A 24,207-nucleotide genomic window follows, 5' to 3' on the forward strand; every position below is an offset into this window, starting at 1 on the left:
TTCTACCAGAGAGGAAATGAAGCCAGATGTCACGTTGCTCACAGGTGGGGCCATGTTTGAACCCACAGCCAGGAGACATGCTGCCTCGAGAACCAGCTGACCTCAACCTTCTTCTGCCAAGAAGAGAGGCTCTTGATAGTGTAACGGGACCTCCATGACGTCATCAGCAGGCAGAACTCGGGAGATGATGTGAGAGGCACCGGGCTCCTGCTGCAGCCCGCCGGCATCAGGCCGAGGGTGCTGGGCACAGCACTCATGCCACCTCGCCCAGCCTGTTTCCTCTTCTGGGAAAGAAGCCTATTGTTGGGAATCTCAAGTGCACGAAGCTATGCCACAGCCCTGAAAAGCCACGCGCTGGCAGGAAACGTGCGATGTGATCGCCAGGTTGTGTTAATTCTGCGCACGTCTAACTTCCTTTGCTAAGCTGATCACCCAGGGCCGATGGCCAAAAGGGTTACGGATTCAGGCTCCAGTAGCAAATGGAACCAGGTTCGCATTCTGGATCTTCTGCTCAAGCAGCAAGTTCCTCACACCCTGCAAGCCCCAGTGTCCTTGCCCCGTGAGCGTGCGGTGAGGGTCAGACATGGCGACCCTGAAGCACACTGGGCGCTGGGCTGGTCAGCTCTTATGAGGTCCAGGCAGTCACTGCAATGGCGACTGGCACACGTGCTGGAGGGCAGGCTGCCAGGACCCCTGTGCTTGGAGCACGGCCGGCAGCACAAATGCAGCCGATGCTCTTGGCTGATCCTGCAGTCAGGATGGTCAATATGTAGCACGGAAGTAGCACAGACTCAGAAACCCACAGAATTAAGTTCCCCTCGTTCTAGAGAGCTGTGCGCCTGCTGCCATGTTAACTCCCTCTGGTCTATTCCTTCACCTGCAGAGTGGGTGAGCTGCAGCCGGTGGACTCTAAGGTCCCAGTGAGCCATCTAGTGTTACCACAAACAAGCAGCCTTCACACAAAGTGACAGACGACGATGCAAGGGGCCACCCACCCACACCCCTCCCCGTCTCACCCCCGCAAACTGTGCCCTTGCCTCCACTCCAGCTGAAAAACAATTAAGCATAGACACAAGCGGACAGAACAGAGCAGACACAGGAAGAAAGGCACAATTTGACCTGGCAACTTGCTTTAGGCCTTGGTAGGCCAAGCCGAGCTCTCCATCTTCATTCAAGTATCCCCAATCCTCAGTCTTGCTAGAAATAAAGGACAGAAAAACAGGGCGTCCAGTGTAGAGGGAGAGAGGGCAGCAGAGAGCCCGGGGAAGAGAGACCACAGCCAAGGTGGGGAAAGGCAGGAAGGGAGGCTCCAGAACGCCCAGCTCCCCTCCTTTCCCTCCCATCATCGGCACCTCCTCCTGTGGGATCACTGATCACCCCAGGCCGGAAAGCATGCTCCTGAGGACAGAGCAGAGGGTGGCACTTGTTCGGCTTATCAGCAGCATGGGCGGGGCAGAGGCATTCACCTGTGCTCACCCACGGCCCTTCCCACTACCAGGAGGACTGGGAAAAGAAAGGGAGAATCAGGAGCGATGCAAACAGGGCAGGGAGGAGAGGACCTGCGCGGGGTGGAAGGTGCAGACACTGAGCAGGGGCTAACTGTACAGGGCGGGGGCGGCGGCCTCCCAGATGCCGGATCTGGGGAGCAGCAGGGCGGCACCTTGGGGACATCTGGCTCCGAGAGGACAGGGAACGAGACCACATATTTTGCCTGCTTTTCAATGTGTGTTTCCTTCCTGTCACTTCTTAAGGGCAGAAAAGTATTAACGCATCTCAACTCCTGTCCTCACTGCAGTCTTGCATAAAGAAACAGGGCTTCCCTGGTGGCGCAGTGGTTGAGAGTCTGCCTGCTGATACAGGGGATGCGGGTTCGTGCCCCGGTCCGGGAGGATCCCACGTGCCGCGGAGCGGCTGGGCCCGTGAGCCATGGCCGCTGAGCCTGCGCGTCCGGAGCCTGTGCTCCGCAACGAGAGAGGCCACAACAGTGAGAGGCCCGTGTACCGCAAAGAAAAAAAAAAAAAAAAAAAAAAGGAACAGTTAATAACAACTATGCTAATAATAACCAGCATGCTGAGCACTGAGCTTTCTCCCCTTAACCTTGGGACCCAACTGCATTACTCCTATTTACTCAACTGGGAAAGCAGGAGGCCAGACGCCTCCTATTTGCGAGTTATTTTATCCTCTCCATTTGCCCCGTGTTTGCCCAGTGCCAGCAGCGCAGCTCCTGGAGACCAGGCACATGTCACAGACTCCCCCAGCATGGACCCTCCCCAACCCTACACAGCCCCGGGCACACGTGAGGCCCTCGAAGGCCAGCGGGACTGGGTGGTGGGCGGCAGGCAGAGCCCTGCTGTCCCCACTAGATTTCGGCCCCTCAGTCCCTGCTCCCAGAGGCCTCTGCTCCTGCTGGTTGGATCCCAGCTTTCCTGGCAGGAATCACGAAGCAGGAGCTGCGTTCACACTGCTTGCTATCGGGACCAGTAACCCCTTCCTAACCCTCAGGAGGAAGACAATCGTCCCCAGGAGCACCTTTGGACATGGTCAGCCACTGGGCCATGCTCTGCTGTCAGGCTGTGTGTGAGGTCTGGGGGTGCAGCCCCCCACTACATCTCCCCCCAGCTCCGCCTCACGAGGAAGGGCCCAGCCCTTGCGGGGCTCTCCCAGGCTGCTTCTTGGGCACAGCTGGTCACACAGACAGCAGGCCCAGCTCTGGAGTCAATGAAAAGCAGCAGAGGGAAAGCTAGTGACGAGTGTGCTTTGGGAGCCACTCCGTGGCCTCTGCCTCCTGGTAATGCTTGTTCTCCCTCCGGCTGGGTGTTTGCCCTGGGACCTCACACAGGCCTGGCTTCCCCAGATACGGCCTTTGCTTGTAGACTCTGCTGTCCCCGCCCTGCTTAGCTCTCAGCCGGTCTGTGTGTCCCATTATCCTTGCCAATCCACATGTGGCCTGGGCTGTGCGAAGGGGGGAGCCGATAGCTTAGGCCTTTCCCTTCCCAGCTGTTAACACTTACATTGAACTCAGGGCCTTTTAGCGACTACGGAGCTAGTGCTTTAACCCAGAGGGCGGGTCACTGGGAATAACTCCTGGCACAGTTCGAGTCATCCTTGGGTCAGGCCCAGAGGTGGGTGTGTCGTTGCTGAAGGGGCCCTCGGGGATCCCTTCCTCCAACTATCTCATTTCCACATGTGCAGGGACACCAAGGGGGAGATGAGTTGCCTGACACTGACACCTAGGCTAGAATGCAGGTGCCCTGTCTCCTGGCCTTGGCCTCAAGCCCTTTCCTGGCTTATGCTGGCTGGCCCCCCAGACCCCGAGGAGGGGCTGCCAGGCCTCTGAGGGTACCTGCACTCCTACGGCTCCCAGCAGACTCCCTCTGCAGGGGGGCACGCGTGTACTGCTGAGCCCTGCGGTGAGGAAGTTAGCATTCCTAATTCTGTAATAACATCCAGGCATCATGCACAAAGATTAGAGTGCCGTGCAGCCCAGTCGTCCCATGGGGCTCAGGACATCAGGCGCACTTGAGGACACGGGGAGGGGGAAAGGTAAGCTGGGACGAAGTGAGAGAGTGGCATGGACATATATCCACTACCAAATGTAAAATAGATAGCTAGTGGGAAGCAGCCACATAGCACAGGGAGATCAGCTTGGTGCTTTGTGTCCACCTAGAGGGGTGGGATAGGGAGGGTGGGAGGGAGGGAGACGCAAGAGGGAAGAGATACGGGAACATATGTATATATGTTCGGTATATATGTATACCAAACATATATACATATATGTATATATGTAACATATATGTATATATATCGGTATATGTATAACCGATTTACTTTGTTATAAAGCAGAAACTAACATGCCATTGTAAAGCAATTATACTCCAATTAAGATGTTAAAAAAAAAAAAAGAAGAAGAAGAAGAAGAAAAAAAACCAGTCAACCAACTCCAGGCCCATCTTTTGTTCCCGTTGAAGGGGTCTCCCTCCCCCTCCTCCACACCACTGGGAGCGAGGGCCGGGGAAGGAGCGCCCCCTAGTGGTTTGAGAAGGAAACTCCCAAACAAGCTCTCGGGAAATTACATTTTAAAATAAAGCTAAGTCCTTGATGTAACTTAATACCAACCCATATTCATGGAGAACTTCCCGTGTAGGTAGGTGCCCCTGTGCTGAGCCCTGTTCCCAAAGAGGCCAGAGACACACACAAGAGTAAGCAGCGGGCAGAGCCTCTGACAGTGCCCAGGCAACGGCTCCCCTCGGCTAGGGAGCTCCTGCCCGGGCCAATCACCCACGCGGCCCCGGCCTCCTCCTTCACCATGAGTGAAAGTGCTCAGCTGTGTCATCGGAGAGGTGTCTTCTAGATCGGCCGTATACAACCTAAAACTGGAAATGGCGCGCACCAGAAAATATGACTTTCCCTCTGCAGAGACTGTGAAACCTAGGACCCAACGACCGGCCCTCTGCCCAGCGGAAGGACCTGCCGCCGCATGGACAGACACAGGCAAAGTTCCAGCCAGCTCGGTGTCCCATTTCTACAAAGACCGCTTTGTGCTCCATGGATGTTCTCATTTCTTTACTTCCCACCCAGACCTTCTACCCAACTGCCCAAGAGATGCGGGATGTCTGAGAAATGGGGGGCAGCAACCCGATGCCGGGAGCAAGAGGACTGTTGGGACCACAGGCCTGGCCACAGAGGAGGGGGTTCTTCGTGGATAAATATGGTTATGCCATGGAATTACAGCAGACAGAAGTTGTGCCGACGGCTCAGGACCAAGAGAATTTGGGGGAACATAAGGGAATGATCACCCCCCAGGAGAAAGCTGAGAGCTTCTCAGAGCAGCTGAGCTGGGTCTGTGAGAGAAGCTGGGCAGTCAAGCTGCCTCTCCTTCGCCCTGCCCAGCAGGACAGCTTGCAGCAGCTGGGGCTCAAGGCCCAAGGAACCGCAAACTCCAGGCCACCCGAAAGCAGCTGCACACACCCCTTCCTGGTGAGACCAGGTCTCCATCCTCCTGTGCAGGCCCGTTAGGGGGTGAGTAATAACCCCAGGGTCAGCTGCCCAAGCCCAGGTGGCAACTGCAAACCTGCTCTCTGTGCCCAGGGCCTCATGTAGTTTCCCAGCACCTGCTGGGTGGAGAGGGCCTGCAAGGAGGTTTCTTGGGACCTGAGAAAAGGTCCAAGAAGGCACCCTAAGTCTTGCTCTGGAGTTCCACAGACTTGGGAAGGCTTGGGTGGAATGGGCCAGCAGCCAAAGGAACATGTTCCTGGAGCCAGACCTGAGCCCTGGCCACACCCCTGCCCCCACGCAGCTCTGTGAGCTGGGTGCACGCCCAGAGGCGAGGCCAGCCCGAGAGCAGCAGGAACCTCTGTCTCCCAGCCCACCTGCCCGTCTCTCCCTGGAAGACCCTGATGCACTTGGTTCCAGACAGCCCTGAGAAGACGGCCTCTCCAAACACCCAGCCTGTCTGCTGCAGCCCAGCTCTGGGGCACGGACCAGCCTTCTCTTTACCCGAGTTCTGCCATTTATAAAATGGTAATAACGTTGCTGGTTTCTTTTACTTCTGCGTTTGGAAGCAGAAGTGCTTTACATAGTCCTGTGGCTATTCTCAGAGCAGGCCCTCAACACTGGCTTCTCGCTCCAAATTTGAAAACAAAAGACACAGTTGCAAAGATCAAAAACGAACTCTATAAACTATGAAAGTTAGCAAGTGAAAAAGTTCTGAACTTGGAGACCAGTACTCTTAGAGGGGCTGTGGTTGGGTGGGGGTGTGTGTCTGTACTCCCTCCAGAAATCAAAGCAAAATTCAGTGTATATGTTTTTCTAGGGAGACCATAGATTCTCCAATCGCCCCAACTCCAAAATCATCCCTGTATAATACAATTTACATTTCAACCAGAACACTCTCCATTACAGGAAAAGCAACTGTCTTCAAAGCACCTTTGCAGGGAGCAGCCCTTGTTGGAAAGGACTCCTCGCTGTCTGGGCTCCAGGAATCACATCCTAATCCTCCTGCCCTGCCAGCCTGCCCACTGCTGTCCTCCCTTGCTGCTGGGATTCAAGGAATTGGAAGAGAGACAAACCCACCAATGTCATTTCCAGGTGTGGGGCAACTGGGGTACTGGTTCCTCTGGCTTCCCTTCCCCGAGGCAGAGGCTCCTTTCTATACTTAACTCGGTGTCACACGCTATTAATTCCCTATTGTACGCTGGGTTTGCTGGGAACTGAATTATTTTAAGACATAAGAAAAGCTATTTTTATTTTATCACCATCATCATTATTGCTGCAAAGGAAGACAAATCCAGGGTATTAAGCATCCCCTGGGAATACCTATACTTAGGTCTGGATGCCTAACAACCATCTGGATGAACAAAAAGCGGGCTGATAACAGCGATGGTCCATGAAAATCAGAAAGATAAGCACACTCGCTTGTCAGGACCAAGTTCCCAGTTTCCTTCTTCCTTTTAAAAAATTTTAAAATATCACCTGTGTTCCTTTTTCTTATTCATCTCATTTCTTATCTTCACCCAAGATGATTTAAAATGACTAAATCTTGACTCAGTTTTGGCATTCAGAGATTCACCTTCATTTCCTTCTTTGCCTCCTCTTGAAATAAACTGAATTTCCTCCTGGGAAATTCAGGCCTGGGGGCCTGCTAAAATACCCTCACCTTCTGATCACCTACACAGTGGGCTGGGGGCAGCCCAGCCTGGGAGTCTGGCCTTTGGATTCTACTTTGACTCAGTTACAGGCCCGTCGTGTGCCTGAGTAGCTCAGTTTTCTCATCCGCAGAAAGAGGGGCCAGGTGAGAAGATCTGGGAATCAAAGCCCTGGGAAGTCCTCACGTCGTTCCGTGACACTCCTGCAAACAGGTTCATGCTGCACTCCCAGCGCCCACTACTGACAACTTTCTGGATGCACTTGCTGTCTTTAGCCATTTTAAACTAATGCTTAATGATTGATCAACATTCAGGGAGAGAGACAGGTAGCCAGGGAAAAGGCCAGCTCCGGTTTTACAAGTGCCCACAGAGGCACAGGTAATAAGAGTGGCTATAGCAACACTGATGTTTACTGCGTGCTTATCACGGGCAGGCACTGCTCTGAGGGCTTTGCACGGACTAACTCACCTAACCTCCGTCACCCTATGTGGTAGGCTGCTACGACCGTCCCCGGTTCACAGGTGAGGAAACGGAGCACTGAGCGGTTTGAAGTGTCCCTAAATAGCTGGGAAGCGAATGGAACCCCAGTGCACACTCCCAAGCGCTCAGCTGCACTACCTCGGGGGCCCTGCTCTGTCCTGTGTCCCGGGGCCTTGCTGCCTCCCTCAGTCACTCTCTTTTGCCTTAACCCCGCGTAGCTCCCCCTTGAGGGGGGACCAGAAGTGGGAAAGTCCTGGAATTTAGTCCAGGCTAAAGTCCAGGGAAATCTCCTAGCCAGTATGGTAGTGGTCACATTCTCCCATCCAATCTCTGCAGTGCCTGGCCTGGGTTCCATGTCTTAAATGACAGGGCATGGGGCCCAGTGTCGCGTGCATCCACCAGCTGGGCTGAGTAATGTGGGCAGACGGGGCAAACAGCTGGAGCAGCCCCTCTGCTACTACTCAGACGGGCTCACTTGGCACCTGCTTCTGTTTCAACGAGAAAAGTCGCTCCCAGCCAGTCCTTCCCTCTCGTCCTGTCCAACCTCCCAGGGAAGCTCCCTTCCCCAGTGCTTTTCAGAGGATCTGGGTTCGGGATGCTCCAGGGGTGCTCACTGGAGTCTCGCTGATGCTAACAGCAGGCTTCCTTAGCGCCTGGGACTCACCGAGGCTGCTCTTCCTCATTTATCTCCTATAAAAACCAACACCCTGATGCGGAGCACAAGGTCAATGCCTGAGGAGTGGCCCTCACGTACCAGGCTGGGCAGGGCTCCTTCCCTGTCGCCCCCTCCAGGCATAGTGACTGCAAGGTGGGGCTTACCTGTTCGTCTGGCAGACCCCGTGATAGGCCTCGATAGCGTCTTCCTGATCCACGTGCTTTTCACTGTTAGGCCAACTTGTTCTGGCATTGATGTTTGGCTCCTGGAACGTCCCAGATTAAAAAATAAATAACTCTGGTTATACAAACAATTGTCATGAAAAGACTTTATACACAGAGGGAGAAAAACGAGCCTTTGAGAAAAGACAAAGGCAGCAGAAGACTTCAGATAATAGCAGTTAATCCCCGGCAGGAACGTGACTTTTAAAAATCACATTGGGGGCTGCCCTGGTGGCACGGTGGTTGACAGTCCACCTGCCGATGCAGGGGACACGGGTTCGTGCCCCGGTCCGGGAGGATCCCACATGCCGCGGAGCGGCTGGGCCCGTGAGCCATGGCCGCTGAGTCTGTGCGTCCGGAGTCTGTGCTCCGCAGTGGGAGAGGCCACAACAGTGAGAGGCCCGTGGACCGCAAAAAAAAAAAAAAAAAATCACATTGGGAGAGTCAGAGAGAATCACAGTCACAGTCAGAGGCCTGGCTGTGAAAGGCAGAGAGGGTGGAGGGGAGGCTGGGGGAGGGAGAGGCAAGGATGGTGTCCCTGGAGGAGAAAGCCCCCTGAAGGCGGAGGAGATGACTGAGATCTGTCTGAGTTTGGAATCCTGCACACTCAGTGCTGCCCACCTGCCCCAGCTCCCCCGCCCCTGGGCCCACACCCAGAGCGGCCCCTCCCGCCCACTCCTCAATCTGTGCAAGAGGGGGAAACATTAGGAACAAACGCTAAGTTGCACTTGTCACCCTGGGAGAGCGGAGAGAGAGGGAAGACTTTCTTTACCTGGGAAACAAAGTACATAGCAAGGGGCAAGACCTGAGGTGAAAACCCAGGCCAAGGGCGCTGCTCAGGCCGCGGCCCAGGTTTACTCTAATTCTGAGCCTCATTCCCTTTGAACATGTTCCTACTGAGTAACTTCAGAAGATCCTAGAAACTTCCAGCAAAGTCTCCTGTGAAAAGTCATGCTGCGAGGACAGCAGGTACTTTCCTCTACTTTTAGAGGAGACTCTAAAAGACTCTGCTATTTTAGGTTGAAGGCCCTCCTGCGTAAAGAAACGTAAGAAAAACACCTCTCCCCCTAGCGTGGCCCCAATGCCCCGCCCGCGGCCCCCTCTGCTCACCGAGCCCTTGCCAGCCAGGCGGCGCTGGTCGGCGCTCACGATCTGGGTCCTCAGGATGAGCACCTCCTCCTTGCGCACCTCCAGCTCCTCGTGGGCCAGCTTCAGCTGGTTCAGCAGGAGGCAGTAAGTGTCAGGGGTGCCGTCGGCGGCGCTGTGCTCTGAGGCTTGGTCGGCCACGGCTTTCCTCAGCTCGTTCAGCTCATTCTTCAGCTTCTTGTTCTCCGACTCCAGCTCCTGCCTCTGGAAGGCAGCCCGGCCACATACTCATCACTCCCTGGAGCCCGGGCAGCGTCCCCGGGGGGCCTCCTCCTCCACCTTCCTGCACCACCTGCCCCGTCCACCTGGGAAGCTAAGGGCAACCTTCCCGTGTTAACAACGGGACACACAGTACACGTTCTGACTACGTCAGCAAGCGGTCAAAGCTGGGGCCTGGACTTGAACCCAGACCCCCAAGTTACCTGTGCCAAGGATCTGACATGATGCCTGTACGGTTGCAATCCTCTAAGTGATTCGGTAGGGTTCGAATTTCTAGGTGTATCTGGTTATGAAACCCTTCTTTGTGGAAGTGCTGGGTTAACAATTTTAAACATGTTGTTAACACAGGACTTCCTGGAACCCTAATATGTTAATGTATATTTTGACTTTCCAAGAGAGAATATAAAATGCCTGATATCCTAAACGTATTTGTCTAGAGAGGCCTCCTTGCCCCTTCCTTCTAAGGAGCATCACATGGACTAGTGTTTTGGAGAACAGACCAAGAACATTGCTTTGGTCATACGGAAAGATGCCAATTGCCAGTGCTAGCAGAGAAAACACTGCCTGTATACAGAGTCAAAAATACCATTGAAACTCAGTTTTGGAATGTATTTACAATTTTCTAGGTAAAATATTTAACTGTGTGTTTGAGATGAAGTCAGATAATTTAAAGTCTGATAATTACACATAAATTGCTGATAGGGCCCTGGAATATATGGGATTCAAAATTTCCCACAGAAAACCAAGAACATGGATAACTGGGCACTGGCTACACATTCATCACAGAGCCACAGGATCACAAAGCTAGGAGATCATTGGCTGTAACCCTTTTACTTAATGAACGAGGAAGCTGAGGATGGAGCAGAGAAGGCTCACAGTGACTTTAGAGGCTGGTCCACTACTGCACCACACACGTGGTCATTGCTGGGACATTTGGGACCAGGCGTGGAGACAAGTGATTCTGCAGAAATGAGAAGGGCCCTGGGGTGTGGTGATCACTGGTGCGTCTAGTTATTAAGTTCAGGAGTTAAGACGCCACTCAGAGCCTGGGTGATTCTCCTTCTGCCAGCCGTGTGCACTCCCAGGACAAGCCGGCACTGCCTGGTGAAGGAGCACTGGGCTTGGAGGCAGGAGCCCTGGGTCCTCACTCTGGCTTGAGGTACAACTTTGTACCCCTGGAACCTTTGCTTTCTCAGGTGTGGTTCAAAGGACTGAGACCAGATGGTGGCTGAAGTTTCCTCTGGCTCTGACCAGAGTTGAGTGGGCATCAGAATCCCCAGAGGGTGTGTTAAAACCCACATTGCTGGACCCACCCCAGAGCTGCTGATTCAGCAGGTCTGGGCTGAAGCCCAAGAATCTGCATTTCTAGCATGCTCCCAGTGATGCTGCTGGTCCCAGGACCTCTCTTAAGAGAACCACTGGGATAGACCATTTTATCATCTTTAAAATGAGGGGTGAGATTGATGCCCCGATAGCCTAACAAGATCCCGTGTTCCTTTCCTTCCTTTGGGGCTAAGCCTCCCTCAGGAAAGGAAGCTGAAGGATGGAGTACAGAAAGCCCCGTAACAGGCATTTATCACAGCAAGAGACTCCCCTGCCCCCGGGAAGGTGTTAAATCTTTTAAATATCACATGAGAAAGTAAGTCTAATCAATAATTCAAAAGAGAAAAACCTACCTAGCACCCTCTTCCTATACCATTAGTGTGGCCCTACTTGTTCAAAAAGCTGTGGGAATGACTCAGGGCTGTTTTCCTGAGCAATATGGCTGTTACCAGAGTAATCTGCAGTCCTGTAAATGGGACCAGGCTGAGTGGCCCTGGCAGACTGGATACATTCCCAACTCCCAAGCCTCTGGGAAAGACAGGGGAGTGGGAATGCTCCATCTAATGCCCCTTTTCTGTACCTCCCACCCATCCCTGCCCACCCGCCACATCGCTGCAGTAAATGCAGGCCCGCTTGTCCTCAGACCCGAGGCCTTCCACCCTCCACCTGGCCACCTGCTGCTGGACACGCTGGGAGAGCCCTCGGCCTTACATATCTCCATGCTGGTCTGGACTGTTTTTCAAAGTAAGTCCATTCCACTGGCACATTTTACTTTAACTGAAACTGTATCAGGTAGGTAAGATACATGTGACATAATAATAAATATATATTTGGTCTCTGGCTCTGGTTCCTGGAAGAGCTTCTTAAACTCCTGTAACCTCCTAGTGTTAGAGGTGAGAGGAACATCTTCTGTTATGTTTGGTCTTAGTCCCTGGTTCCTGGCACAGAGCTCCTAAACCCTTGGAATTTCCTGAGCAATGAGGTGAGGGAAGTGTCCTCTGCTATTCATCATCATAAGCCCCTTTCAACCACGCTGGAGTTTATGCTGAGGTAACTCTTGGAGGATGGGGGCTTTCAGAGGACCCAAGCCTGGGGTTAGAGCCCTGCAGCCTTCAGCCCACCCACTGACCTCAGGAAAGGGAGGAGGAGGGCAGGAGATTGAGTTCAACGCCAACGGCCAATGATTTAACCCCATCATGCCTGTGTAACGGAACCTCCACAAAACCTCTCCGTGACAGGGTTTGGGAGCTTCCGGTCGATGAACACGTGGAGGTGTCTGGAGAGGGCTGGACACTCCGAGTCCCCTCCCACATGCGTCACACCCCTTCCATCTGGCCTTTCCTGAGTTGTACCCTTCACAGTAAACCAGTAATAGTAAGTAAAATGCTTTCCTGAGTTCTGTGAACCATTCTAACAAATTATCAAACGTTGAGGAGGGGGGCATGGGAGCCCATGATCGTAGCAGAGTCCTGGGGACCCACCGATGTGACTGGCACCTGAAGAGGGGGCAGCCCTGTGGGGCTGAGCCCCTAACCAGCAGGGTCTGTGTTAACCCTCGGAAGTTTGTGCCCCAGTTGAATTTAATTGTAGGACTCCTAGTTGGTGTCCACAGAGAACTGGAGAATTGCTTGATGTGGAAAACTCATACATTTTGTGTCAGGGGTGTTTGGGGTAAGTACAAATTTTCCTTCATTTCAAAGATGAAGAAACTCAAGTGCAGGAAGGGGAAACTGTGGGCTTAGGGCTCCACTTATTCGTAGACAGAAGCTCAGGACTGGACTTGCCCTTGCCCAGCACCATCATCCGTCCTCCGTAGGGTGAGTTAAGGAAGCTTGTCTTCCAAGAATCTTACCTTCAGACTATTGTAGGCTAGATCTGCATCCTGGTCCAAATCTAAGTCACTAGTTGGCTGTTCCGCCTGCATGGATGAAGAGGCAAGGAGGTGAGCACGGGCTGCAAGGCAGCTGTTCCACAGGACGATCTCCCACCACGGTCAGGACGTGCTCGCTTTGCCCTTGCTTGTGCCCGGCACTCCCACCCTCTGTATGTCCGCCTCCTTTCTGCCAAGATGCAGCTCACTACCTCAGGCCACCACGGAGCTCCCTCCTGCCTGCCCACATCCCCTACGTAAGTTTACTCACACGATCTTCACAAGCACCTACAGGTTGAACACAAATAACACTGTGTTATGGGTTGAACCATGTCTCCAAAAAGATACACCGAAGTCCTAAGCCCTGGTACCTGGGAATGTCACCCAGTTTGGAAATAGGGCCTTTGCAGATATAATCAAGTCAAGATGAGGGCATTAGGATGGTCCCTTGTCTGACGCGACTGGTGTCCTTATAAGAAGGGGAGAAGACACGCACACAGGGCAGACCCCCCCCCCCACGTGAACTGAAGATGGGGGCAGAGCTTGGAGTCTCGCGGCTGCAGGTCGAGGACTGCCCAGGGCCGCCAGCAGCCCAGACACTCAGAGAGAGGCATGGAGCCGATCGTCCCCAAAGCCTTTAGGAGAGCCTGGCCCTGTGGACACCTTAATTGTTGGCTCCTGGTCTCCAGAACTATGAGAGAATAAAGTTATGTTGTTTTAAGCCATCTAGTTCGTGGTACTTTGCTTCAGCAGTCCTAGGAAACCAGCACCGTTAGACTTGTGTGCTTATTAGGAAGGTTAACATATAATAATGATGTACTTATTATGAGGTTGAAGAGCCCCTCTTCGTTTTTTTTTTGGTGGTGGGGGGGAAGTGTGTGTGTGTGCACATGTGTATTGTTTTCCCAACTAGGTCACTCTGAGCACCTTGTGGAGAAGCCTGCTTCCTCTATGTCGCTCTACAATAGGCAGTGTGACAGCTGGCCCGCTACGGAGCACCACGAACGCTGTCTGACTTCACAGCTTCACAGCTGGTGGGTGTGGACAGCAACAAAGGAACACTAGCCCATGAGGACTCAGCCGAGCCAATGACTCCTATCATTGTTTGGCAGCTATTGGACTTGACCTGTCCAATGAGGAGGGGTAGAAATACCTTCACAAATGGTTAACTGCTAGGGGTGATTTCACGTAGTGGGTGACAGTCCCTGAATAAGATGGGATTTTGGAGCTAACACCTGACAGTGCTTAATTAGATATCCACAGTGCTAGCTAACCTGAAGTCCAGCTGTGGATGGATTAGGGGGGTCCCAGGCTTGGAGACTGGGGCTGCATCTGAGCAGCCCTTTCCAGGTCAAGGACTGCGACACTGGCTGCACTGTTTCCAGTCTGCAACCTGGGAAAGCGACGCTCCAGGCTACCAGTCTCTGCTTCGTCTCCAGTGGTAGGGGATGTGACTGCTCAGGGTCAGCTCATGACCCGCTGGCCTGGGGAGAGGCCTGCACCTGTGTTCTACGTAGCATGGGCTTGCTGCACGACCATGGATTATTGTTAAGTGCATTAGGTTCTTGGAAAATGGAGATCATCTATCCAAATCTGAGGAGCTGTATTAGGGTGGACCAGCAGTTATGTTTCTAAGTGGACAGCCCACTGGAATCCCCCTGACAGCCATGGTGACTTTGCCAGGCCCGGGGAAAGGCAGCCAGATGGATGGGAAGTCAAACACATGGATGGACTGTCCCAGAGGCCCCACCTCATGACAGGCTTGGTGACTCCCTCACTGACAGGCTCCCTACAGCCCTCCCTGTCATTCCTCATCCAGAGCCTGGCCTCTCTCTATAGCCAAGACCTGGGCCATATCACTCCAGACCAAAGACCTAGGTGGCTCAGAATTTCTCTTGGGACCCAGGGCAGATCCAAGAACATGATCTCTGAAAGCTCAGTTTCAGGGTTTCTGCAGAGGGATTCCATACTCTCCTCTGGACCACTTCTGCCTTTCTTACCAAACTCTGGCAGAAACAAGGTCATTCTTCTTAAACAGAGATCCTCAATGCACGTTACAGGGCTGTGAGCCAAGCCTGCGGTTCTAACTTTTGCTCAGTGATTATTTTTTAATGAAAGATATACCCCTTTCTATCTGGTTTCAAGACAAGCAGAAGTCCTAAAGCCGAGATTCCAAAATTATTTGGCATTTCTGCAGAGCCTGGCGAGTGAGCCTTCAGGGACAGCTGGGCAGCCAGGAACTTTCACGTCAGGCGTTGTCTGACGTCTGTGCAGCTTTTCATCTATTTGATTTGTGCTCGCCTGTCAGGGCAGATTCTCTTCTAATTGAATGAGTCATTTATAAACCTAATCCTTTCACCCCCCATTCTGAATCTAATCCACCTGAAAGATTTAAATCCATCAGCGAGATTTACCTCCCCACTTACTGCTCAGGAAAAAAACCCAAGAATTTACCAGTAATACCGATCAACATCTGTATCACATTTGATTGGAAAGGGAAGTCGGGTGTTACAAAAGGAGAAAGCGTGTAGGGGAGGGGTGGGGTGGGGGTAGGGCTGAGGATGCAGGGAGGGGGTCGAACCCCGCAAGGGGCAACTCAAGCCTGAGAACAGACCCAAGGCCTTTCACAAACCCACAGTGAGGTCAGCTAATGATGTGACCCATGTCCGAAAAGGCCTCACATCCCATTAGAAGCCGTCCTTGTAGCAAGTGGAGGACCACTTGCTCTCTGTTCCTACAGCATCAACCTGTTTGTACCCAACCTGGCAGTTATTTGAGTGCTACCGATGTGATTTTTTATTCTTCACCCGTGTTATGTCTGGTCCTCCTGACCTAGATTCCACATTCCTCGAATTTATAATCTAGTCAGCAGGGGGATTTCTCTTCCATTTGTATCTCCCTCATTTAATAAACACTTTGAACACCTACTGTGAGTCCGGCACCAGCACAGTGCTGAGCATAGCATAGGTGCCCAGTGGGTCCTTGGGATGGAGTGATACATCTGGGGACACTAAGGTTTCAAAAAATATCTTTTCAAGACCCAAGATACTGATGATAATTTAGATTGAGGCGAGGCTTCAGTCCTGGGTGACTGCAAACTTGGTCTGCCCCTGACCCAATGGGACTAAACTCAAGTCCACACCAGATTCCAGGTACAAACAGGCATTGATTTTCTCTAAGATTTGACTTTGGCCTGTATAGTCGACCCTTGGATCACATGGGTTTGAACTGCACAGGTCCACTTATTCGTGCATTTTTTTCAATAGTAAATACTACAGCACTGCACAATCTGTGACTGGTTGAATCCTCAGATGCAGGACCAGGGCCGACTATAAGTCACGGGTGAGTTTTCAACTGTGCAGAGGGTTGGGCGCCCCTAGCCCGAGTTGTTCGAAGGTCAACTGTGTTTATACTCTAATTACGTCCTGGTTCTCTTTGCAAGTGGGTGACAATGACACAGGCTCCCTGCTGGCTTCACCACTGGAAATTCTTTACCCTGAAGGTACTGGGGAAGCTGACTCCTGTCCGACTGGCGTGATGTGGGCACTTGCAGAGAAGATTCAACACGCCATCAAGACAAGATGAAGGTCTTCCCTGAAACCCAGCCCCAGCATGACCTCTCGTGGTCACACCTGACCCCATGAGCCCTGGCAGGAGTGAGCTGGGTCATTCTGACGCCAGCACCCTCAGGGTGCGGCCCTGCGGGCTCACAGCTCCTTCACGCACCTGGATTTTCTTGCTGTCCTGCTGTTCTTTCTTCTCCAGTTGCACCTGCAGTTTCTTCCTCTCCTGCTCAAGCTCTCGCACCCTCTTCTGCAGCTTCAGGAAGACTGTCAGGTCCATGGCCGCCTTCTCCAGGCCAATTTCCTTCCGAGGAAGACAGGGAGCAGGAAGAAGAGGTTTTAATAGCACAGACGCCTTAGGAACACACGGCGCCCCCAGGGTCAGCTGGCTCCACCGGCTGTCTGTCCTCCCTCTCCCTCCCAAACATCAATCCACGCCTCTGAGACAAAGCCAACGCCAACCAACGATCATTCTCATATTAAAGTTGGTGCTCCAGGCTCATTTTCTGTCTATATAACATCTGAGTCTCAGCCACTTATATTCCTCCTGTGTGAGCCACCTAAGATGACCAATCATATACTCTAGGAACAAATGGATAAAGACACAGCCTTTTTATTTGGAAGTTAAAAAAAGAGCTAATTTCTGGAAAATGGTCTCACACAGAGAAGTTGTAAAACTCAGGATATAATGCTTCCTGATGAAGGATCCATGTGCTTACTAATCACCGTTAAATGTGCTATCGAACACCACTTGACTGCACCTTGAATCAAAATCAACACTTGTCCTGCCAGGGAACCCATTTATCCAATGGATCCTGCAGCATCAATTTCCCGGTAGATTTCTTCCTTCAGATTCATGCCTGGGTTTGTCCTCCAGGGTCTGTCACGTGTGGGTGTGCGTGGACAAACATGTATCGGCACAGGCATATCCACATGGATCTTAAAAGTACATGTTTGTACGTAAGGGATACCATAATTTGGTTCAGCCAGCACTTAATGAATGCTGCTCTGGCCAATCCCAAGAACCAGCCTCAGCTTCCCGGAAGAAAATAAATCCACTGATGGAAGTGCTCAGGCCTGCACGTAAACCGTCACATACACAAACACCTGGGTGGTGCATCTGGAGTTCAGGCTGACCAAAGCCTCTGGGGGACCCAGACTTAGGAGACTGCAAAGCAAAACCAAGGGCCTTAAGCTAGCATTTATTAAATGCTTACTGAGTGCATACAGCAGGCAGCAAACCACACCAAACTGTACAGCAGCCAGACCTTTACCTGGAGGACCTCCTTTTCTATCCTTCCATCTCTCGCCATCTCTCACCATCCTTCACTTCCCTTTACAGCACTTAACGGTACTCGCAATTGTATTATAAGCTTCTTCCGTCAACTGATTAGGGTCTAACTTTCCATCAGACAAGCTCCATGAGGGCAGGGACGTTCTCTGGCTCGATCACTGCTGTTTCTCCAGTACCCGCCAGCAGTGCCTGGCACAAGGATGTGATCAAAGCACATTTGTTTTTATAACCGTCCCTCTTCCACATCTATCTTCATGTGCTTCATACGGTTTTAAGTGCTTGTGATTTTCTGCTTTTCAAATGCCAGAGGAAAAACTGTGTGTCTATGTACCTTTGATAAAATTACACACAGACTATAAAGACTGCTGTGTGACTCTAAGAGGCTATTACCGACAGAGATACATTTCGCTCAGCAAATATCTGTTGTTTCAAATATCTGTTGCTGTCCTCTGAGTTTTAGCCAGCTTCTAAGTCAGGAAGGGAAACTTTCTTGTTGATATTACTATATGTGCTGTGATACTAAATGGGGATGATAAATTATATCTCTTTTAACGACTCAGCTGTTCCAGCTATTTCACCTCTCTGCAACAGGTCCTCAATTTTGCAAGAGGTATCAGGGATCTTCCTTTATGGAGAGCGGGAACAATAATGTATTGCCTTGCACAGTAAATATTAACTCCAGAGAACCGTCTATAAGTCCACTGCAGTTCGAGTGACCCTGCTGTCAGGAATGAGCCCGGGGAACTGTGGTCCCAGAAACAGAACAGTGCTGGTGGGGGAAGCTCCATACAGGTCACAGACCCTCCCTCTGGAGCACAGACAACAGCCAAGAGCCTGTCTTACTCACCTCCACCTGTTGGAGGGCATCTTCTGTGTCTCCGACCTCAGATGTCGAGATGGAGGGGTAATTAGAGTCAGATTCTAAGCTACTCTGGTTTGATGGGTTCCGCCTGTGGCCTGGGGTTTGCTGTTTAGGGAGAAACATGTGAAAACACATAATGAACTAATGTTAACAAGAACTATTATTTTTCAAATAACAGCAGACTCTAGAATTGGACTTTTGCCTCCTTTGTCAACAAGAATAGGTACCACTGTTTCTTGGAATGACGGCTAAACAGAGCTGTTCCCACGAGAAATGTCACCTACAGTTCTTACATCCGTCCAGCTAAGCAACAAAATGACACTTGGAAGAGAACACACCTCTACAGCAGGTCTGTGTTCCCTGTAAATGAAATGCAAATCCCTAACATTGGGCCAATTTCTCTGAAAAGTCCTGGGGAAAAGACCCTTAACGCCCGAACAGCCTGAAGTACACAGACAGTCCTGTCACCGCCCCCCTCTTGAAGAGAACACTGCACACCGGCCCCTCAAGGCCCCTGCTTCAACCTGCACTCCACCAATTCTGTTTCAGAAAATAGTAAGCATATTAGAAATAGAGCTTATCCTTTATACTGTTCACTTAAAAATTGCTCTTTTCCCCCCTTGCATCTGACTGGGCGCTGAGAGTAAAAACTGACCGCGGTAGGAAAATTTTAGATTTCTATGTATGTTCCTACTCAGCTTCTCTTCTGGGTTCCTACGCAATTAACTTATTCAGTCTCGTTTGAATACGCCTTTCTGGAGGGAATAGTTACATGGGGTAAAAGAGAATGACAAATGGTAAAACATGAAAACGTTCCCCTGTATCTGTGTGGCATCGAGGGTTAGGAGAAACCGTCAGACCCTTGCAGGCCTGCCCGCAGCCTGAGCTCCCCACGCCATTCCTGTTTCCACACAGGGATTCTCCCAGAATAGGAAACAAGAAAGAGAACACATTTACGTGGGTGGAATTTTCCTTCAAGTCCTAACCGAGATCTTCGTAAGACCCCAAAGTTGGGAAAGGAGCTGCCCTCGGGAAGGACTCCCTGCCCAGCTACTTGCTTGTGTGAGATCTACCCGCGGGAGGGGTGAGAACTGACACGGGGAGGCGACACTGTTCGTGCAGCACCGACCACCGGGCATCGCTGTGCCAGTCGGCACTGCAGGGGCAGCGGCGCGAGAACAAGGGCTGCAGAGCCGGTGAGCGGGGGAACTGCCCTCCTTGCCTTTATGATGGTCATCTCGTCCCGGAGGTTGTCGTATCTCTGCTCCAGCCGGGAATACTCCTTCACGAGGTTCTGGTACCGGGAGCGTTCCTCCTCCAGCTCCTTCTTCATCAGGAGGTTTTCCTTGACGGAGTTCTGGGCAAATTCATCTGGAAAGCAAGTGCACGGAGCTGCACGCTGGCTTGGCATGGCTTCCCCTGGAGCGTGACCACTCGTGCCTGCTGACTAAACTCTTGTTAAAAGGCTGCCCATATATATACACTACCAAACGTAAGGTAGATAGCTAGTGGGAAGCAGCCGCATAGCTCAGAGAGATCTGCTTGGTGCTTTGTGACCGCCTGGAGGGGTGGGATAGGGAGGGTGGGTGGGAGGGAGACTCAAGAGGGAAGGGATGTGGGAACAGATGTATATGTATGACTGATTCACTTTGTTATAAAGCAGAAACTAATTTAAAAAAAGGCTGCCCACAACAGGCTCACAACACAGATACTTGGCGAGTTTATTCGGCGACCTCACCCTCTGCAGAGTCCAGGGAGGTTTGCTCCCAAGGCTCGGCTGCAGTCTTCGGAGCGGGGAAGGCCCACTCTGCCCCTAGGGGCTGGGGAGAGAAGCCGGCTGCACACACGACAACTCGCACGGCTAACGTGCCAGACTCTCTCTTACAACAACTGTCATAGCAACTGCTGGCAGCAATGCTGGAAGAACCCAGGTTCTGTTCCAGAGTTTCTTCCTTATTCCTGGTCTTTCAGGTTCTTGTGCAGAGAGATTAAAGGAGATGCGAGGAGATAAGGCCGAAGGTGAGGTTGGGGGGAGGAGGGAAGGCAAAAAGGTAACATGGGTGGGCTTTTCTCCCACTAAAACTTATGATTCGTATCAGTGGAAAGAAACAATTTTTAAAGGGAAATTTAAAACAGTTAAAGACCATGCTGGGTGAGTCTGTGCACTCAGGTGATTAAAACTCCTGAAACCAAATGTCGGCCGCGGGATCTTAAAGATCACCCTTCTTTTTCATCTCTCTCCTGTTGAAACCCTTTCCCCACTGCAGCATCCTGACTGACTACACGCTTCGTAGAAATCTCTGGGGAAAATCAGTGTGGAAAAGAACTTAAAATCCAAAAGGAAAAGTCCTGCACTTTGGTACCTACCTTTAGATTGGCACAGGATTTGGTTGTTAAGCTGTTCCTTCTCATCTTTCAAGAGGGCATTTTCTTGCTCCAGGTCTGCAACTCGCTGAAAGAGAGAGCAGGGGGAAAAATATTTGCCTGTGAAGCCGGGCAGAGGAAAGGCTCCTTTTGTGAGGTTTGAACTTCAGGTGGTTAAGTTTAAATGCTCTTTTTACTAAAGAAAATGGAATCGGCCAAAGCTGCTTTCATTTGGGGATTAAAATCGTACACTGAAAGAAAAATCCCATTAGAACAAGGCAGATGAGTTTACCACTGTTTATGGTTTTGCAATGCCCACAGAAACCTCATGAAAAGTCTACGCCAAGGTCATACGCTGTGTTCAGGATCTTACAATGATAACTGGCCTTCTTGTATTTAGTTCCGTGTCTCGGTAAATTCTGAGCTCTCATATTTGAGTCTCAGGCAAGCCTAAAGCTCACAATGAAGAATTATCCCTGGTCTTCACCCGCCCCTGCCTATGTGTGTCTCACTGGACCCACACAGCTCAGATGCTGGGGAAGGGAAGGAGCCTTGCTATTGACTTTCAACTAAAGGATGTGAATTATGTTCAATGAAGCTGCTGTTTTACTAAGCACAGTACCCTGTGCTAGGTGTGGCAAAAGACAAAAAAATGAGCGTAAGACAGGCTCCCAGGTTTTGGTCTGAGGGATGAGCATAAACAACCTCGCTCCCTTTGGTTGAAGAAATAGCTTCTGGCTATCTTTGGTACATTTTATGACCTACCGGGGAGAGGCTTCTTCCCGACCTGTGTAGAAAGAGCCTCAAAATGCCATCCTCAGTACAATAACAGAACACGTGATAACAAGCCTGCACAGAGTAGCTGAGACTAGATGGTGACCTACCAGAATTGCTACCTAGGAGATTGTGGCATGGAATCCAAGGGGAGAGAGGGTCACACAGATCCCAGAGGACCCACGTGCACTCCCTTGAAATGCTGCTAGACCCCGTGGCAGGAAAAGCAGGAAAGGAGGCCCCGGGGAGGCTGGCTAAAGGGCAGAAGCCCTGGAGGGGTTTGAATTCCAACTGGTTATGTTTCAAGGCCATCTTCCCTTCCTCCTGGCTTTAAAGATAAGCTTAAGGCACCAAGAGGTGAGTTAAGAGAACTGCTCCCCCCAACCCCCAGCATCACGTAGAAAGGGTCAGGAGAGAACTGCACCAAGGCTGGAGTCCAGGACGGAGGTCTGTTGTTCTCCCCTTAGGAATTCAGAAGGCAGTGACTCCCGCTTAGGTGCCTTGGCCCCTCTGGGGAGCTGCTGATAGTCTGCAGGCGGCGTGCTCTCAAAGGATCCTTACAGAGAAGAGCAGACGCACAGGACTGGCAGAGGCTTGCAAAAGCTCCAAGCCATCTGCTAACCCTCCATTAACATGACCCGACTCCTTCAAACTTCAAGGAGGTTTCAATCTCCTTCAAAATGTGGCTCAAAACTACCTTCCAGGACACTGTCCCATCCTGGCAACGGGGCACTGCAGCTCCTTCTCAACCTCAGTTCAGATGGACTCAGTTTCCCTCGTCAGCTCATCTGCAGATGTACCGCTGAGAGTTACAGGAATGAGGCTCTGACTAGTGAGTGCAATGCTGACGCTATTCTAGGTCGAGAACGACCGGCACTACGTCTTCATATTCAGCAGACCCCTTCCCACCAAGCAGATTATTACCCCCTTCATGGTCACGAACTCTCTCTATGGAGGATCAGGCAAAGGACCATGTTCTGCCTCCCCACAGGATATCAAATGAGATAAGGCTGGTAAATACGTATACACTCATGTAACTAATTATACCAAACTGTTATCTTCGTCGACAATGTATTTTTTTATTATAATGAACACAACTGATGTTTCATGTCTACAGAGAGTAAACCTGACTTGGTGAGGGCAAAGTATAAAAGAAAAAGCATTGAGATGGATGCTGTTTTATCATCAAAGGCTCCCACTTGCTAAGCCTAGCTCTGGCCCAGGGGGTGACACAGGGCAAGGCTGTCACTCATCCATCAGACAGTTCCTGATGCGCTTCTCCGTACCAGGAGCCTTGCCAGGGGCTAGGGGATGCAAAATGAACAAGACTCAAGATAGCTGCGCACAGAGAGGGCCCAGCCTAGCAGGCATGAGGAACAGGTGGGTAACAGTGAGAAAACAGGTAAGGGCCATGGCAGGTCGTAAAGCAGGGTTTCTCAGCCTTGGCACTAAGGCCCTGCCCCCTGGCAGACACTCGGTTTCCTCACCCACCTGCTCAGCCTGGACCAGAGGCCTCAGCAGGACCCAGGGGGGCCACGTTCCAGGCTGTCGCCTCATCAGTACCCGGCCCGACGCGGCCACCTAACGCTTGTTGAACGAATGAATTGCCCTGCAGATCCAGTTAAGGAGCCTAAGATTTCCTCATGCAAAAATCAGGACTCCTTTAAAGGGTTTTTTGTTGTTGTTGTTTTTTGGTTTTTAAAATGTGTTTATAGTTGACTAAAACATCTAGAAGACATGAGCTTGTTTAATCAAATAATTCAATTCGGCTCAGGAGGCACAGGAAAAAAGCGTTCTTTAAATTCATCTAATTTGCTGTTATTGGACGCAGTTCACCACCCAATGACCTCACGTGTGCCTTTAAATTAGCTTGGTAAATACTCAAAATAGCTTTCCCTTTTCTAGGTGTACAAGTAAAGTCAAACTGAAAACAACCAACAGAAGAAACCACGTGGTGTGAACCTCTACAAAAAAGAGCCCACCCAGGGTGCAGCCAGAGTGAAGCCCCACCTGGTGCCACAGTCAGGAGGGCAGGACTCCAGTCCCCCTCGGAGAAGCAAGACTGCAACCTCTGAACCAGTGGACCCCGGTGGGTGGCTGTTCAGATCAGGCTGTGAAGTAACCAGACCCTCCATGGAACTAGGACTTCAATTCCCTAAACCACCTTCTGTATACACGGGCAGCTCACAGAGCAGGTGGTCCCGAGACGGCTTCCAAGATCACTCACAGTGCTCATCACCGTCCTCTGAGCGTCCTACAGGCAGGCAATGTCCCTCTGAAGTGGAGCGTCTGCCCAGTAGAGGGCGCATGCCACCACCACGAGGCTGGACCTGAAACCTCCATTCCTCTGAATGCAGGCGAAGATCATGAAGCTTCACTGCAGCCACCTGTGATCTAAAATCTCAGCCAAGGGCTTCCCTGGTGGCGCAGTGGTTGAGCATCCGCCTGCCGATGCAGGGGATACGGGTTCGTGCCCCGGTCTGGGAAGATCCCACATGCCGCGGAGCGGCTGGGCCCGTGAGCCATGGCCACTGAGCCTGCGCGTCCGGAGCCTGTGCTCCGCAACGGGAGAGGCCACAACAGTGAGAGGCCCGCGTACCGCAAAAACAAAAAAAACAAAAATAAAATAAAATCTCAGCCAAGACTCCAGCTGGCGGGGCAGCCACGGTTATGAGCGTGTACCCACTAAAATCTTCTGTTGTGCGGGGCACCTCATTTCTTTCCTCTGTCTCCCTCCAAGGCTTTGATTCCAAAAGACAGGCCTCTGATGAACTCAGCTTTGTTATTCTAAG

The 24,207-nt window shown here is 51.5% G+C and overlaps 1 protein-coding gene across 1 annotated transcript in view; it reads right to left on the reverse strand.

Moving 5' to 3' along the window:
• The window catches only part of MYO5B (myosin VB), a 382,117-nt gene that overhangs the window by 22,283 nt on the left and 335,627 nt on the right, over window positions 1–24,207 (reverse strand). The window contains exons 23-29 of the mRNA XM_060119082.1: window positions 20,645–20,729; window positions 19,500–19,648; window positions 18,263–18,382; window positions 16,285–16,425; window positions 12,541–12,606; window positions 9,111–9,350; window positions 7,944–8,044 (exon numbers count right to left, since the gene is read on the reverse strand). Coding sequence (XP_059975065.1) covers window positions 7,944–8,044; window positions 9,111–9,350; window positions 12,541–12,606; window positions 16,285–16,425; window positions 18,263–18,382; window positions 19,500–19,648; window positions 20,645–20,729 — 902 coding nt within the window. The remainder of the gene's footprint in view (window positions 1–7,943; window positions 8,045–9,110; window positions 9,351–12,540; window positions 12,607–16,284; window positions 16,426–18,262; window positions 18,383–19,499; window positions 19,649–20,644; window positions 20,730–24,207) is intronic.

This window comes from Mesoplodon densirostris, chromosome 15 (assembly GCF_025265405.1).
Source record: "Mesoplodon densirostris isolate mMesDen1 chromosome 15, mMesDen1 primary haplotype, whole genome shotgun sequence".
Taxonomy (NCBI): domain Eukaryota; kingdom Metazoa; phylum Chordata; class Mammalia; order Artiodactyla; family Ziphiidae; genus Mesoplodon; species Mesoplodon densirostris.